Source organism: Marmota flaviventris, chromosome 18 (assembly GCF_047511675.1).
Source record: "Marmota flaviventris isolate mMarFla1 chromosome 18, mMarFla1.hap1, whole genome shotgun sequence".
Lineage (NCBI taxonomy): Eukaryota > Metazoa > Chordata > Mammalia > Rodentia > Sciuridae > Marmota > Marmota flaviventris.
Genome location: NC_092515.1, coordinates 15,915,852 through 15,930,107, shown reverse-complemented (window position 1 = coordinate 15,930,107; position 14,256 = coordinate 15,915,852). Strand labels below are relative to the sequence as shown.

Genomic DNA, 14,256 nt, shown 5'->3' with positions numbered 1-14,256 from the left:
GTTTTCTTGCCTTTTCATGTTCTTATGTCTACAAATCTGGTGGAAAAATTACCTTTTCTATATTACACAGAGTAGCTTTTGTAGGGAGAGATTTTTCACCTGCATATGGGTCTTAGTGTGCTGGATGGGAAGAGTATGGCTGATTCCCTGAAGTGCAGTGGTATAGCCTCTGTATGGTTTCTTAAGCTTTGATCAACATCAGCGATAGTGCATGTGCCTTGGTGACTTAACCTATAAGGGTTTATAGCAGGAATGACATCATCATAGGTTATTAGGATCCTCAGCAGCAAGGACTTTTGTGGTCCTCCTTTTCTCATTTCTCTCACAGTGATGACTCTTAGCTTAGGGATCCTTCTTTGTATTGAGTCTGACCTAGTCCTTGACTCAGGGACTCACAAACCTGTGGTAGTATTTAGACTTTGGGGTGCAGGTTTGCTCTGAGGCAGAGCTGGATTCAGATTCCTGATAAAACTAGTCTGTCATTCTGAGGCACCTCCAGCAGCTTGGGCCCATGGTCTGGATTATAGATGTGACTTGGAATCCGAGGGCACGCCACAGCACTGGCTCAGCTACTGGGTAGAAGGGATGCAATGGAGGATTGGGCGTGGGAAGCAGGGTGCAGCTGCAATTCAGGACACAGTAATGACTCAGGCCTCAAGGGATCATGTTTTGAATAGTGATGATGGTGGGTCCTGGCAATGTCCCAAATTCTGTGAGGCTAACTGCAGTTATAGTAATGACTCTGGGATGGCAGAGCTCAGCTGTTGCTTGAGCCCTGGAATGTAGGGGGTAGCACAGGGACAGCTGCATGCCTTGGTCAGGGGTATCTCACCAGCTTAGGCTCCAGGTGGCTAGTTCAGTTCCAGGGAAGCAGGACACTACTGTTGTTCAACCTGTAGGGTTGGGTACAACTCAGCCAATGCTGTTTCCCTAGGAGATGGAGTGCCATGTCAGCTCAGTCTGGGATGTGTTGTTGCTTGATTTGGGTCAAGGCACCAGTTCCTTGGAGGGTAATGTGCGGCTTCAGTTCAGGTACAGGAGTGTGGGACTGCTCTGGGTGGCCAAGACACTGTTTACCCAGTAGGCAGGATACCACTTTAGTTCAGGCCTTGAGGGGCAGGGTGCAGCAGCAGCTGAGAAGGTAGATGGAATGGCTTTGTGGTATTTTGCTCCCACAGGGTAGGGTGTAGCAATAGCTTGTCTCAGAGATAGTGGGCCACTAGGCAGTGGTCGTTCAGTAGCAATAAGGCCTCAGGAATGAAAGGGTGCTGTGATACTCACCCTGGAGTAGGATACTCCCAGCAAGATGCTATATACAGTATACACATGAATCATAAAGGGTAGAACACAGTGTTGGCTTCGTGTGAAGACTGGGCACCTCCTTCAGTCGGGCTTAGCACCTGTGAGGACAACATGAGTCCCAGGTAGTGAGGATTGTAGAGATCCAAGGTGGTGATTCTCAGGAGCTGTTCTGGAAATACATGCCCATAAGTCCTGAGCAAGAGATGCTGAGCAATTATTGTGCCCCACAATAACTTGGGCTTTACCTCCACTCAGATAATGGGGCATGGCTCCAGGAGTAGGCGTCACCCGGTGGGGTTGAGCTACACGCATCTGTTCCTCTGTAATCCCACCCCTTGCCCCTTCTGGTGTAGAATGTTCCATGGAACCTCCCCTTGTGTGTCCCCTATATAAGAATAAAGAATTCTAGTGGCTCTCTCTCTTTCCACAGGCCCCTAAGGTCACAGAGCCATCCCCAGATTTTGAAAAGGTACTTCTGTGTGTTTGCATGCTTTCTTGGCTGTTTTCTTAAGTTATCAGAAGAGTCAGATTTTGTGAACCCAGCCTTAGGTCGCCAGCTAGGATAGATGGCAATAGGTGGTGGTTGCTGGAGTCCGCTTGCTTACCTTTCTCTTAATTCTGTGCTAACTGCTACTTAGGGGTGGCAGAGGTGAGGTATTGCCTTTTGCTCTTTATGTGACTAGCCTGGGTCTCTATACTTTATAAGGTTTCTACTACTCCTTTAATGTACTTTGGCACTTTTCTTTAGTTATTTTAATCAAAATGTAGTTGTTTGTTGCTTTGCCTGTCTCTGTGTTGGTGGATGAGTGCTAGGGTTTCTAGTCAGCCATGCTGTTGGCATTATTCCCTGGTGTGAGTTTTTTAAAAAAGGAGTTAAATTAAAAACAATTGCAAAAGTCATGTTCCAAATTCCTAAATACTGTTTTTGCATCCCAAAAACTAACTGTTCACATTGAACAGGAATTTTCCCTTTACAGGGACCAGTGTCCTTCAGGGATGTGACTATAGATTTCAGCAGAGAGGAATGGCAGCATCTGGATCCTGCTCAGAGAAACCTCTACCGGGATGTGATGCAGGAGACCTACAGCCACCTGCTCTCAGTAGGTAAGCTTTGTCACCGTGGTATCTGAAAGGAGGTTTCTGAGAGTGTTTCCACTCTCAGTTGGATGAATTCTGTGGAACAATGTCCAGAATTCTTTATCTCCTTTGAGAATCTTCATATTACTCTATTCATAGAGATACATGACTACTCTTCTTAAAAAAAAAACTTTATTGACTCATAAGATTAATTGGGCTGCTGGGCGTGGTGGCACATGCCTATAATTCCAGCAGCTAGGAAGGCTGAGATAGGAGGATCGTGAGTTCAAAGCCAGCCTCAGCAATGGTGAGGTGCTAAGTATCTCAGTGAGACTGTGTCTCTAAATAAATACAAAATAGGGCTGGGGATGAGGCTTAGTGGTTGAGTGCCTGAGTTCAATCCCTGCTACCAAAAAAGAAAAACAAATTGATAGATTGGGCTCTGAAACTGAATTAGCTGGAACCAGTCCTCTGTCATTTCCCATGAACAGGGTATCAAGTTCCTGAGTCAGAGGTTTTCATGGTGGAACAAGGACAGGAGCCGTGGGCACTGCAGGGTGAGAACCCACACCAGAGCTGTCCAGGTGAGTGAGTGTCACCCTTGTAAATGGGAGATAAGGGAGTTTCAGCAACGCAAGAGAGCAAATCTCAGCTGTCTTTAAGAATCTGAGGTGCTTTGAAATGCTTTTCTGGAAGGTACTCAATTTTTTGAGTGTCCTCGATATTGACTTTTCAGATAACTAAATGCCTTCTACCTGATTGACCTTTGCCATTTCTGTCTTCCTTGGCTTTTTGAATTCTGCCCGTAACAATTGGTCTCATTAAGGATTATTCTTTTTTGTTATGCCCTTTTTCTCTTAACTTTTTTTTTTTAAATCCCTACCTTTCATGTAGTTCTAGAGTCTTTGTTTACACATCCAGGCATTTATGGATCTACTTTACTTCAGATTTACTATGTGACACATATTCACATTCCTGTTAGTCCCTTTTTCTTTCTGAGATGCCTCAGAACTTTTGTCTCCTGCTGCCCCCAACCGATGTGGGCAGCTGAACTTAAGGTGGCTCGTGTGAATTTCCAGGGACACCAAATAAAACACAGACACACACTTTACCTTTAAACAAGCTTCAGGACAGCTTCTCCACTCTCGGCCTCAGGCTCCCCAAATAGGAGAGCAAGAGAAAGTCACGAAAGTTTGGCAAGAGAGAGCGAGCACATTCAGAAGTGGGCCTTTATTGGGGGGACCCTTGTTCTGAGAAAGTTCCATCCAAAAAAAGACCAGAAGGGGCAGGATTACAAGGGTCAGGTGAGTGTAATTCAAGGGGCATCGCCCACATCTGAAGATATGCCCTTAACTTCCTGAACTGGGACAACGAAATGTAGTGATGGTCAAAGCCTTGCTTCAGGATGGAAGGCTTGAGTCATTCAGAGTGGCTCCCTACAGTCTCCAACCTGGGACTCCTCCTGTTTTCTCCATAGTTATTTCCATGAGATTTTTCATTTCTTCAGTTTCCCAATTGATGATGTGGGGGTCACTGTCACTTAACCTTTGGGTATACTTATATGTGATACTTGACATTATCAGTCACCTTTCCCAAACTTTCCTTCTCATGCTGCTTGAGTGACTTCACATTAACTAGGGTTTCTCTGCCTGATCGGTTGGATTTATTGTTACTATTTTGTGTACCTTATCTGCTTGAGTTTAATCATAGTCTTCAGTTAACACTCCCACTATAGGTCACTCTTTTGTATGACCCAAACTTTTTTGGGGGGGGACTGAGGATTGAATCCAGGGGCGCTTAACCACTGAGCAACCTCCCCAGTCCTTTTTATTTTTTATTTTGAGACAGGGTCTTGCTAAGTTGCTGAGGGCCTTGCTGATTTGCTGAGACTTCTCTCAAACTCATAATCCTCTTATTCCAGTCTCCCAAGCCACTGAGATTACAGGCATGTGCTACCTGGCTGATAGAAACATTTTTAATTCATGCTTGTTATAAAATTTATAGTAAATTAGGGCTATGTATCATTAGATTACATAAATATAACTTTGCAATATATCTTGTTCTTTGCCTTATTTTTTCCCACATGTCCATAGTGCTATCTGCTTAGTTTATTTCCTTTCTTGAATTGTATGCCAGAATGTTTCCTATCAATACCATCGTCAACCTCCTCATCAAATGACACTCACCCTTTTCTCTTTGTTCAACCTGGATGAGGTATTTGTACCCTTCCCTTTAGCCTCTTTTAGCTGTTCTTTGAGCTAAAATCACCTCTTTCTTTTCTGAGAAGATGTATTTGGGTTTCAAACCTTATAACAGATTTCTGAAAAACTTCTTTCCACATTGAGCAGTGGGGTGGTATTACAAGTGATGTTTTCTTGTATTTTATTCTAGAAGAATTGCAGCAGATTGGTGATCAGATAGTCACCTATCATCAAACAGGAAGTAAATCAATAAATGATACTGCTTTCATCAAGAAAATATGGACTACAAAGAGTCATCATGAGTATGAAGGCATTACAAAAATAATCCACATGAGCCCAAACATTATTCCCCCCTCCAAAAGACCCCACCAATTTGGCTCATTTGGGAATGTCTTGAAACATAATTTAGATTTATACAGTCATTATAGAAGTAATACATCAAATAGCATTAAAAAGATGACTGAATGTAGTAAAATTTCTTCCTATACTGATGACCATGAGTATACTCTAACAGGAGAGAAATTATGGAACCATAATCAAAGTAGAACAAATCTCAGTTATCAACAAGTACCCTCTCGATATCAGAAAATTCATACGGGAGAGAAATCCTATGATTGTGCAGAATTTGGAAAGATCTTCACCCATAAATCACAGCTCAAGGTACATATGAGAGTTCATACAGGAGAAAAACTCTATGTATGTATTGAATGTGGCAAGGCTTTTGTGCATAAGCCAGAATTCATCACACATCAAAAAACCCATACTAGAGAAAAGCCCTATAAATGCAATGAATGCGGAAAGTCCTTTTTCCAAGTGTCTTCTCTCTTCAGGCATCATAGAATTCACACTGGAGAGAAACTCTATGAATGCAGTGAATGTGGGAAAGGCTTCTCTTATAACTCAGATCTCAGTATACATCAGAAAATTCATACTGGAGAGAGACACCATGAATGCGGTGACTGTGGCAAAGCATTTACACAAAAGTCCACACTCAAGATGCATCAGAAAATTCATACAGGAGAGCGATCCTACATATGTATTGAATGTGGACAGGCCTTCATCCAGAAGACACACTTGGTTGCACACCGAAGAATTCATACTGGAGAAAAGCCATATGAATGCAGTTACTGTGGGAAAGCCTTCATTTCCAAGTCTCAACTCCAGGTACATCAACGAATTCACACAAGAGTAAAGCCCTATTCATGTACCGAATATGGGAAGGTCTTCAACAATAGTTCTAACCTTGTTGCAAATAAGAAAGTTCAAATTAGAGAGAAATCGTCCATATGTGCTGAATGTGGGAAGGCCTTTACTTACAGGTCAGAGTTAATTATTCATCAGAGAATTCACACTGGAGAGAAACCCTATGAATGTGGTGACTGTGGAAAAGCCTTTACTCAGAAGTCAGCACTCACAGTGCATCAGAGAATTCATACAGGAGAAAAATCCTATGTGTGCACGAAGTGTGGGCTGGCCTTCATCCAGAAGGCACACTTGATTGCACATCAAATTATTCATACTGGAGAGAAACCTTATAAATGTGGTCACTGTGGGAAATTCTTTACTTCTAAGTCACAACTGCATGTGCATAAACGAATTCACACAGGAGAAAAACCTTACATGTGCAATAAATGTGGGAAGGCATTCACCAACAGGTCAAATCTCATCACACATCAGAAAACTCATACAGGAGAAAAGTCTTATGTATGTTCTAAATGTGGAAAGGCCTTTACTCAGAGATCAGACTTGATAACACATCAGAGAATTCATACCGGAGAGAAACCTTATGAATGCAGTACCTGTGGAAAAGCCTTCACCCAAAAGTCACACCTCAATATACACCAGAAAATTCATACTGGAGAGAGGCAGTATGAATGCCATGAATGTGGGAAAGCCTTCAATCAGAAATCAATACTCATTGTGCATCAGAAAATTCATACGGGGGAGAAACCCTATGTATGCACTGAATGTGGAAGAGCCTTTATCCGAAAGTCAAACTTCATTACTCATCAAAGAATTCATACAGGAGAGAAACCTTATGAATGCAGTGATTGTGGGAAGTCCTTCACGTCCAAGTCTCAGCTGCTGGTACATCAGCCAATTCACACAGGCGAGAAACCCTATGTGTGTGGTGAATGTGGCAAGGCCTTTAGTGGCAGGTCAAATCTCAGTAAACACCAAAAAACCCACACAGGAGAGAAGCCTTACATCTGTTCTGAATGTGGGAAGACCTTCAGACAGAAGTCAGAGTTGATTACACATCACAGAATTCATACTGGAGAGAAACCTTATGAATGCAGTGACTGTGGGAAATCTTTCACTAAGAAATCTCAGCTCCAAGTGCATCAGCGAATTCACACAGGTGAAAAGCCTTATGTGTGTGCTGAATGTGGCAAAGCCTTTACTGACAGGTCAAATTTGAATAAACACCAAACAACACATACTGGAGACAAGCCCTACAAGTGTGTAGTCTGTGGGAAAGGCTTTGTTCAGAAATCTGTACTCAATGTGCACCAGAGTATTCACACTTAAACAGTGTGAGAAAAACCTTACTGAGGACATGACACTATTGAATCCATGCAACAGAATAATATGTATATTATTGTAAGTAGAAATGCCCACAGCAGAATGTGACACTGCACTGTTTACAAGAGGACCTCTGAGAAGGAGCTGAATGGCGGGGTGGGGGGATTCTACATTGTCATCACCATTGTTAAATCCTGGGGCATACTGAGAAGGAACTGGTGCTTTAGAGGAAGCCTTCTCATGAAAAATACAGTGGAACATAGGTACCAAATTCTTCATAGGAAGGATAAATTATAATCATGATAATCCTCTTGGTGGAATAGGGACAATGCCAACAAATTGAACAGTAAAACAACACAATATAGAGGGTGGTGATACGTCCTTAGTTCTGTAAGTTGTTTCCTGAAGAACATATCTAACAGGCATGAGGGTTTTCATTCTTTGGTTGAATCTAACACATTTGTGTATATTCAGTCTACCATTGCTGCTTCTATCAAGGAAGTGATGTAATAAAATATATTCCTTATCTATACTGACACAAAAGAGTGTATGTGGATTTACCATTATCATCTAACACAGGATTTGTCACCCCACTTACAGCTACTTGTAGTGTCTTCGTGCCTCAGAAGCTATCATCACATTGTCTTCTGACCCCCAGCATAGTATCTTTTGAACTCAGTTCACTGTCTTTGGGAGAGCCATTTGAGGTAAGAATTTTCAGGTCATCTGGGTCAAATTAAGTCTCCCTTAGTCACAGTTCTTCACACTTATTTGCCTTCCTTAATGACTCAACTTACATAAGAACAAATTACTAACTTATAACAAACCCCAACATATATTATGTTTTGTGTTCATCTTCATGTCATGTACTCCACAAAGACCTCCTCCCCGCATGCCTTCAACACATTCATTTAGTTCCTGTCTTGGACCTTTGAATTTGCTGTGCCTCTGCACAGAGCACTGTTTTTCATTATATCTTTGTAGCTTTTCCCTTTATGCCTTTCCTCCAAGGTCACCTCATAGCCCTTCCCTACCTGATTAAAATCCAAGCCCCCTCTACCTTCCCCTTTTATCTTTCTCCATAGCACTTATGCCATGGAGCCTTATCTATGATGCTTTTTTGCCTGTGGCTCCCACTCTAGAATTTTTTTTGTTTTGTTTTCTTCACCACTAGGGGCCTAGACCCATGTCTGCCATGTAGCAGGCATATGCACATTGTGGAGTATTGACCCATCCTTACCCCAGATTCCCTCAGTTCCTTTCTGTTTTGCAGCATATGAGGCTCCAAAAGGGAGAACCAGCTTGCTTAAAACATGGTAAGCATTTCCATTTTTAATGTTTACTTAAGCTGTGTCCCTTCCTAGCCCTAAAGCTAAATAAAGTCTATAAAATTTCTCGATACTAACCCATTTAAAGAAGAAAAATTTAGGTATAGGAAATCCCAGGATTCCCTGCCATGATTCTAAAATTCCAAAATGTCAGTTCCAGAGTGTTTTTTAAAATCCCACTCATTTTGAAGCCCCTGCATTCACAGTTCTACGCTGCACAAAGTCCAGAGTTCTAACACCAAATAATTCCATCTGTAGACCTGCTTATCCTGTTTTGACAGGTGTGCCAAGTATGGAAGGGCCAAGAGTAGGCAAGGTTGGATCTTGCAAATTAGGTGACCAACCCCAAATGGGTAGCATTAGCTTACAGATACTTGGGCATGTTTTGAAATTCAGCTTCTGGATGGCCTTACTGGAGCCAGCAGAATGATTTGTCTAGGGCCAATGCATTGGCAATGCTGGGAGTGGGAAATAGGCTGTGCAGAGATGGTCTTGTCCTTGTGAAGGGCAATATGAAGAGGTAAGGATAGAGACCAAGAGATGACCTGATCAAGGGGGGGAGGGCTGGGGATTTATTGCCCTGGCTCCTGATGGGGCAGTGCTCCATGATCTATCCCACTGTCCTTGCCTAGCTTAATATCTGCTCATCCACATTTATGTCTCCACACTCTTCCTTCACTGTATCTGATGATGCACAGGATGACCTTCCCTATCTTAGAAGATTGTTGTTGACCATTACCTCCTTTTTCCCCATCCAGCACTGTAGCTAAGATTTCACTACTGTTTCACCAACTTAGAATATCTCGTGACCCTCCATTTCCCCCCAACTTAGGGCAGTGGCTACTGACCTTTCAGAGTAATTATGGTCACCTTTTCCCCCTTCTTAATCTGCCCCAGAATAATGTCTGTCCACTCTCTGTTATCCCCTTTTTATGTGTGTCACCCCTACTTAATCCCTGGAAATAGTACCTGTAGATTTTATTACTTCCTCCCTCCCCCAATTTCACTTCAGCATATTTGTTACTTCATCCTATTTGTGACAATGTCTGCTAACTTCCATGCTCCAGTGTCTGATGACCACTTAATACAATGTCAGAATTAAGAAATATTGGCAAATCCAAATGTTAGCTGATAATTTTATTACATCTGTAGGGGGATGTGTGATCCCCCTCCACTTATTTGTCCATCACAGTGGTAACCAGTGATCTTCTATTACTCACTTAGCAGTCTCTGTAACTATCCCCAGTACAGCACTTGGTGATTCTTCCAATATGGTTCATACTGTTAACCTGCCTTTCTCCTCTGTAGTAAAGGTAAATGGCTGATAACAAACCATAACCACATTTCCCATCTACATTTTGGAGCCTCCATTGCACTCTCCATAGCACCCTATTAACAATAGGACAATTATGATGGGGGCCCTACATTCCCATGTCTGTTATATCTTGACCAGTGACACAGTATCTGTGACCCCTCCCCATCAAATCCTGGCACTATATGCTGGTTCCTCACTAACCCCTCTAGTATAATGTCTGTAGATTCCTCACTGCCCCCATTACTTTTTGAGGCCCCCAGTCGTCCTTGACTACTCCCAAGTTTCTCAGCACTGTTTCCCCGTGTTTGTAGATAGAAGGCCTGAGGGACAAGGATGAGGTCCCAGCCTCATAGACACCCACCTTCTGAGTGCCTCATAAAGCACAGGGCAATTATCAACCCAGGATGGCTGAGGAGGATCTGGGGATATCAGGAGATCACAAGTTGAGCTTCAAATTTTTGAGAAGTGACACAAGAAGAATGGTGAGAGAAAGCTGTGAACCTAGGTTCAAATTCTGGCACAACAGTGATCTATTTAGGAATTACTGTCTAGGAGTTGCCTTGATTGCCTCACCTTTAAAATGGGGTTATGGAATTTGCTGGTAAGTGGATGGAACTAGCATAACATGTAGACAATCATGCTACAAGTGAAATAAGCCCCCAAAGTCAAAGGTTGAATGTTTTCTCTGATATGCAGAAACTAGTTCAAAATAAGGGATAATAAGAAAGAGAGAATGGGGGGAAAGGGAGGGAGGAATTCCATCAAAACAGAAGAAAAAATTGTTGAACTAATGAAGGGAATTGATGGCAGAGAGGTGGAGTGGGGTAAGGGAAGGACAGTAGCATTGATCTGACTTAACTTTTATGTACATATATGAATCTTACCATCATGTATATCCACAAGGCATTAAGAAAAAAGAAAAACTATAAATAGCAGAAATACCAGTAGAGGGAACAGGGGCAGGGGAAGGAATGGGGAAGTAATGGGGACTGAGTTAGAGGAAATGATAGTCCATGTTTTTATAATTATGCCAAAATGAACCCTGATGTTATGTATAAGTAAAAAGAGTCAATAAAAATGGGGTTATGCAAGAATGAAGTGCCAATATGGGTTACATGATGGGAGCAGGACTGGCAGAGCCCAATGAGGGTGCCCTATTAATTAAATTATAAGCTGACAGAAGCACCTGACCATCCTCTACAGGCCCAAGCCTCATGGAGGGAAAACATTTTGTTGTAAATTACTTTCCATTATTTTACTTTTATAGTTGTCATTGCATAACAGTTCTAATACATGACTAGGGGGATATGACTTTTTACATTTTATTGCAGTCTTAGGGTCACACAAAATTAGAAGTTACAGAGATTTCCCGTACATTTCTACCACTGCATACATAGTCTCTTCCATTATCACATCCCCCCACCAGAGTGGTACATTTGGGGTTTTTTCTTCTAATTAAGGCTACAATTTTTATTTGTTTTAATTAGTTACACATGACAGTAGACTGCATTTTGACATACCCAATCTGTTTACAATTGAAGAACCTACATTGACACTCATTATCACCCAAAGTTCACAGTTTACATTAGAATTCATTTTTATTAGCACTTTTATTTTTTAATAGAGCTTTATGGTTATACATAATAGTTGGTTTCTCCTAACAAACTCATACATGCATGGAAATTGATATCAGTTCATGATCCCCCTTTTTCCTCCCATCTCCCCCCTTTCTCTACTAGACTTCCTTTTTCTTGTCTATTAATTTGTATTCAATTGTTTCCTTATGTAATCTTATGTCACTGTACATTCTATAGGTTGAGACAAACTAATAATGACATGTATTCATCATTAGGATACAGAGTAGCTTTACCGCCCTAAAAATCCTCTGTATATTTCTCCCCCTAGCTCCTGGCATCTTTTTACTCTCTCCATAGTTTTGTATTTTCCAGAATGTTATACAGTTGAAATCATACAGTATTAGATAGCCTTCTTTCAATTAGTAATATGTATCTAGGTTTCCTCTATGTCTTTTCATGGCTTGATAGCTCATTTCTTTTTAGTGCTGAACAATATTCCATTGTCTGGATGTGCCACAGTTTATTTATCCAACCACTGAAGGGTATTTTTGTTGCTTACAGTTTTAGGATATTATGAATAAAGCTGCTATAAATATCTCTGTGTGCAGGTTTTGCTGTAAACAGAATGAAATATTGATGTTAGGGAAGGTGGAAAGTCCAAAGTGCCAAGAATCAATTTCTCCACTTAGACATAAACTACTGACAGAATTTATCTTATGTAATTATTTTTGGGACTCTGGGGCCTATTAAAAGGCTTACAGTTGCTGGAAAGTAAATTGCTATTAGTTTTGGTATGTTTCAACACTCAGCACAATAGCAGCTACCAGACAACACCTCTAGATTTCAGCCATGCTCTCTTTCCTGAGCAGCAGGAGTCATGTTTGACAATAAGAATCTTTTTCAAATATTGGGGATCTATATTCTGATCAGTGATTGCAGCTTCTGATCATGGAGGTAGAGACACAGAGGCAAATCACTATTATTGCAGACCCCACTGAGTGATGTGGCCTTCAAAGGATTTAAAAAGCCAGTCCATGTTTGTTTCCCATTCACTTCCTCATATTTTACCTTTTGGGAAATAGAAATTTAAGGACTAGGACAATTGAAAACCATTATTATATAGGAAATTTTAAAAGTCACTATAAATGCCCAGGGACAGATGTGGGCACAGGAAAAACCTGAGATCTTAAGTTGACAACTCAGGTTCATCCCCAGCAGGAGATACCCTTGTACAATAAACAAAAAACAGCATCAACAAAACTCAGTAAATGCTGGGGAAAGCGAAATATAATTTCCAGTTACTGTAGTATAAGATTCAAATGTCCAGCTGAGAACAAAAATAATCTCAAGGTATACCAAGAAACAGAAAATTATTACTCATTCAAAGGAAAATATAGTCAATGAGTAAGACCAGATGGTGGATATATTAGACAAAGATTTTAAAACAGTTATATTAAAAATGCACAAAGAGCCAATGGTAGATGTCCACAAACAAGTTCAAGAACACATGAAGAAACAAAATGGAAACAATAAAGAAATAGAAAACAGAAAGGTACAAAAATGAAATTTTTGAGCAAAAAGTACAATAACCAAAATGAAAAACTCATTAGGGAGATTCAAAAGAAGATTTTTGAAAGTAGAATAAATTGGCAAACTTCAAAATATGACAATTGAAATCACTGAGTCTAAGGAATAGAAAGGAAAAAAGTGAATAAAGCCTAAGAAACTTGTGGGATACTATTAGTGGGTCAACACGCATCATGGGAGTCAGTACCCCAGTCTGCAGGTTTAAAATAATCTCCACAAACCCTGAAAATTTTTTTAATAGAAAAATTCATCCTATAAGGCATATGAAATTTCAAGAAACTTGGAATAGTCAAAACAACCTTGAGAAAGAATAAAGTTGAAGAACTAATACTTTGTGATTTTGAAATTTACTTTAGGTCTGGGGTTGTGGCTCAATGGTAGAGCGCTTGCCTAGCACTTGTGAGGTACTGGGTTCGATCCTCAACATAAAAAATAAGTAAAATAAAGTTGTTAAAATTTTACTATAAAGCTACAGTATTCCAAACAATGTGGTACTGGGTACACATAGACACATAGACCAATGGCCTTGAGATTCTAGAAATAAACCCACCTGTACATTCACAAATGATTTTCAATAAGAGTGTCAAAACATTCAGTGGAAAAAAAAGATAGCCATTTGAAAAAAATTATGTTGGGAAAAGTGGACACTGGGATACTAAAGACAGGTGGATCTCTCAATGCTTGGGTCCTCTCTGAACAGAGTCTGGTCCCCCCTGGAGGGTGGGAATGGGTGGTGCAGACCTAACGTTCCCCACCAGCCAGTTCAAAGACGTAGAAGATCCTGAGGGTTGTCACAGAGAATGGGCTTTCCTAAGCCCAGCTCTGAGAGTGTGACTGAATTCAGGGTCAATGAATGTCCATGTGGAGACCTTTGTGACCCCCCTCCCCAAATCGTCTGTTTCATTTACCTCCTGGTGGGACCGCGTCCTTAGTCTTGACTGTCTGGCAACTGCGCATGCGCTTGCTGTGAGCCGTTAGATGCAGTCGTAATAATCAACTAGCAGTTGCCTAGTGATGTGTCCCTGAGGCGTTGGGGAGCAGGTGCCTATTGTGACACTGCCTTGGGTTGGGCTCTGACCTGTCTACTCCAGCGGGTTGGCCATTTGTTGGGGCTGTAAGGACCAAAGAAGGCCTGGACAGGCTGAAGGAGTGATGTTGGGGGACAGGGATGGACCCTCGAATCCCAGCCCCAGGACTGGTATGAGCGACTGGGACTGACTCTTTGCACAGGGACATCGCCCTGTGAGCCTGAGGTGTGTATTTGCAGGTAGCTTTGTTCCCACAGGGACTCATGCCAGCAAAGACCCCCACAGCCTGAGGAGCTGTGTGTAGGGATAAGCGGG

General features: G+C 41.5%; 1 protein-coding gene across 3 annotated transcripts; it reads left to right on the top strand.

Moving 5' to 3' along the window:
- The first annotated feature begins 1,736 nt into the window (after window positions 1-1,736).
- On the top strand, window positions 1,737-8,093 carry LOC114084006 (zinc finger protein 585A-like). Of its 3 annotated transcripts, XM_027925210.2 has the most exons (4): window positions 1,737-1,771; window positions 2,280-2,406; window positions 2,871-2,963; window positions 4,771-8,093. In XM_027925210.2, exons 2-4 carry the CDS (start codon window positions 2,373-2,375, stop codon window positions 7,110-7,112), a joined length of 2,469 nt encoding a protein of 822 aa, XP_027781011.2. In that variant the 5' UTR covers window positions 1,737-1,771; window positions 2,280-2,372; the 3' UTR covers window positions 7,113-8,093. The 3 variants fall into 3 exon arrangements, with proteins under 3 accessions (XP_027781011.2, XP_071461077.1, XP_027781012.2); XM_071604976.1 differs by lacking the exon at window positions 2,871-2,963; XM_027925211.3 differs by lacking the exon at window positions 1,737-1,771 and having other exon boundaries at window positions 2,141-2,406; window positions 4,774-8,093.
- Window positions 8,094-14,256: the final 6,163 nt, after the last annotated feature.

Bases quoted from the DNA above. Each gene is read 5' to 3' on its own strand.
- LOC114084006 (XM_027925210.2), top strand. From the start codon at position 2,373: ATGCAGGAGACCTACAGCCACCTGCTCTCAGTAG. The intron at 2,407-2,870 runs GTAAGCTTTGTC...TCCCATGAACAG, and splicing joins CAGCCACCTGCTCTCAGTAG to GGTATCAAGTTCCTGAGTCA. The intron at 2,964-4,770 runs GTGAGTGAGTGT...ATTTTATTCTAG, and splicing joins CCCACACCAGAGCTGTCCAG to AAGAATTGCAGCAGATTGGT.